Raw genomic sequence first — 2,966 nt, 5'->3', positions numbered from 1 at the left:
GGGGACACAGCCTCCCAGCAGGCTCACCAGCAACCCGGCCTCAGGGCACACACACACAAGTGGAAGCACAGACAGGCACGCATGCACGGCCCGCCAGTCACACGCTGACGCCCCCGCAGAATCACACGGACACAGAATCCGAAGCTCCTCTGCACCCCCCACCCCCTCGCAGATGCCCTTCCTCCTCAGCCTTTGGGGTTGCCGCTGCTCACTTGGGATGACTCGTCTCACCCTTGCTGACACGCTGGACAAGACACACTCATGCACAGAGACACTCACACTTGCTCACACACCTACCCACACTCATGGAACTTACTAGAATCCAAAGCACACGGATGAGCTCCGTCCTTCTTGCCCACCTTCTGGCACATACTCCTCATGCAGCTGGCACGCACAGCACACACACCAGGGAACACACACCTGCTCACACCTCTTTGCACGCACTCCTTGACGCCCCCACGGAGAACAGAGAACAGGCACACACTGGCCCACACACCTGCTCACCCATTCACCCAAGTTCACGCACAACGTGAATGGATGGGCACTGGTGCACCCTGGCTCCCACACTCCAGCCCCCTCTGGGACACAGACACAGCCGTGAACGCAGTCCCCACCCACCTTGGCCTTCGGCGGTGTAGCCTGAGCCATGGGGGCACAGGGTCCTGTGGGCAGAGGTGCCAGGCAGGGGACAGAGCTCACAGCGGGCCCCCCAGCCCCGGCCGCCCCCGCAGCAGCACTGGGCCCTGGTGACGGCCTCACCGCTGCTCGAGGGAGCCTGGCACACGGCCTGCAGCACCTCGGAGAAGCAGGGGCCCCGCCGCGCGTCTGCGGAGAACGGGTGGGGGTGGTGGGTGGAAGACGCCGTCCAGGGCCCCCTTGCCGTGGGGTCCGGCGGCACCGAGCGTCTAGCAAGGGCTCCCAGATGTCTCCAACACAGCTGTGCATGGGCGTGGGGCGAAATCTTCCAGGCCACTGTCACCTAGCACGGTTAGATGCCCTCCCGGGGCTGGGGCCCAGGCAGAAGCTGCAGACCCGTGGGGTCAGAGGGATGCCCTGTGGCCGTGGAGCCAGGCAGCTTCCTGGCCGCACAGAGCATGATAGTCAGGGCAGCATGGAGGCCAAGGAGCACTAGGGAGGAGGCGGAGGTGGTAGTGCGCTGGACAGCCAGCCAGCGGGGACAGAGTAGATGGATGACATCCAGGGGACTGGACGGGACAGGCTGGAGCCTGAACTGGGTGACGAAGAGGAGGCCGATGGGGACTCCTGGGGGCTGGCCTGTGGCTCCAGGCTAATGCAGGGGCATTGCTGAGATGGAGCGGGGTGGGGGGATGGGCTCCAGGAGCTGTGCCCGCCGTGCGTGGCCACACTCACCGTGGCACTCGGTGCCGGCGGGGCTGGGCCGGAAGCCCTTGTCACAGTCACAACGGAAGCTGCCTACGGTGTTGACGCAGCGGCCGTTGGCGCACAGGTGGGGCTGCGCGCGGCACTCGTCCTCATCTGGGCCAGGAGGGACGAGTCGGGCCGGTGGGGAGGCCTGAGCCCCACAAGCCAGCTTCCCCTCTCCCCGGACGCTCCCCTCTGGCCGCATTCTCTTGCTCTGACTCTGCACCCACGAAGCACCCCCATACCTGTGCAGCCCTCCCCGGAGCCAGGCTGAGGCCGCAGGCCTGGGGGGCAGATGCAGGCGAAGGTGCCGATGAGGTTCTTACACAGCATGCCCCGCTCGCCACAGTCCTGCTGACCGGCCGCGCACTCGTCCACATCTGCGGGGGACCAGGGATAGAGGGGGCCCAAGGTCAGGAGCACCATGGCCTGGCTGTGGCTGGGAGGGCCGGGCCCCACCTCCCCTGTGCCCTTGGGTACTGAAAGTGAGGCCCGCCCCTCCCACACCTGCCCAGGCCTCTTGAGAAGCCCAGGGGTCGGGACTATCCCAACACCCGTGTCCCCTGCCCACATCAGGGCCTGTGAATCTGTCCGGCCTTCTCCCTGGTCCCTGGGACACTAACCCTGAAATGGCCCTGGAGGGACCAAGTCCCAGCCCAGAGCTTCTCAGCTTTGACACTTGGGATCAGAGACTTCCTCGTGGTGGAAGGCCATTCTGCATTCTGCAGGATATTCAGCAGCATCCTGGCTGCTTGAAGCCTATCACGGCCCCCACACCCAGCTGTCGCGATGAAAACTGTCTCCAGGGGCGCCTGGGGGGCTCAGTTGCTCAGCGTCTGACTCCTGATTTCAGCTCAGGTCCTGATCTCACGGTCCATGGGTTCGAGCCCCTTGTCGAGCGCCAAGCTCATGGCACGGAGCCTGGTTGAGATTCTCTCTCTCCCTCTCTCTCTCTTCCCCTCCCCCACTCTCTCTCTCAAAAGAAATAAATAAACCTTCAAAAAAAATCTGTCAGGGGGCACCTGGGTGGCTCAGTCAGTTGAGCATCCAATTGGCTCAGGTCATGATTTCTTCTCGGTCTGTGGGTTTGAGGCCCTTGCTGGGCTCCGTGCTGACAGCTCAGAGCCTGGAGCCGGCTTCAGATTCTCTCTCTCTCTCTCTCTCTCTCTCTCTTTCTCTCTGCCTCTCCCCCACCCATGCTCTGTCCCAAAGATAAATAAAACATTAAAAAAAAAAAAAACTCTTAGGGAGGCTGAGTAGCTAAGTCAGCTAAGAGTGTCACCGGCTCAAGTCATGATGTCACAGCTGGTGAGCGTGAGCCCTGGTGGGGCTTGCTGCTGTCAGCACAGGGCCTGCGTCGGATCCTCTGTCCCCCTCTCTGCCCCTCCCCGCTCTTGCTCTCTTAANAACTTTCCCCAAGGTCCTGCTCAGCTCAGGGCGCGCCCCCTGCCGCTGGAGAGGCCACCGGAACCACTGACCTGTCAGACCCGAGACCCCGTGTCATGAGGACAGAAGCGCCACTCACAAAAGAGCGCCCACTGCACCTCACGGGCCTCAGTGCTCCCCTCACTCCATCCCTTGTT

At 63.0% G+C, this 2,966-nt stretch overlaps 1 protein-coding gene across 1 annotated transcript in view; it reads right to left on the bottom strand.

Annotated features, from left to right (window-relative positions):
* The window catches only part of FBN3 (fibrillin 3), a 56,346-nt gene that overhangs the window by 9,049 nt on the left and 44,331 nt on the right, over positions 1-2,966 (bottom strand). The window contains 3 exon segments of the mRNA XM_077745666.1: positions 619-825; positions 1,372-1,497; positions 1,629-1,763. Of these exon segments, the coding sequence (XP_077601792.1) occupies positions 619-825; positions 1,372-1,497; positions 1,629-1,763 (468 nt within the window).

The sequence above is a fragment of the Crocuta crocuta genome, unplaced genomic scaffold (assembly GCF_008692635.1).
Source record: "Crocuta crocuta isolate KB4526 unplaced genomic scaffold, BGI_CrCroc_1.0 scaffold650, whole genome shotgun sequence".
Taxonomy (NCBI): Eukaryota; Metazoa; Chordata; class Mammalia; order Carnivora; family Hyaenidae; genus Crocuta; species Crocuta crocuta.
Note: the sequence above shows the minus strand (reverse complement) of the source record. Positions and strands in the feature narration are given on the sequence as shown.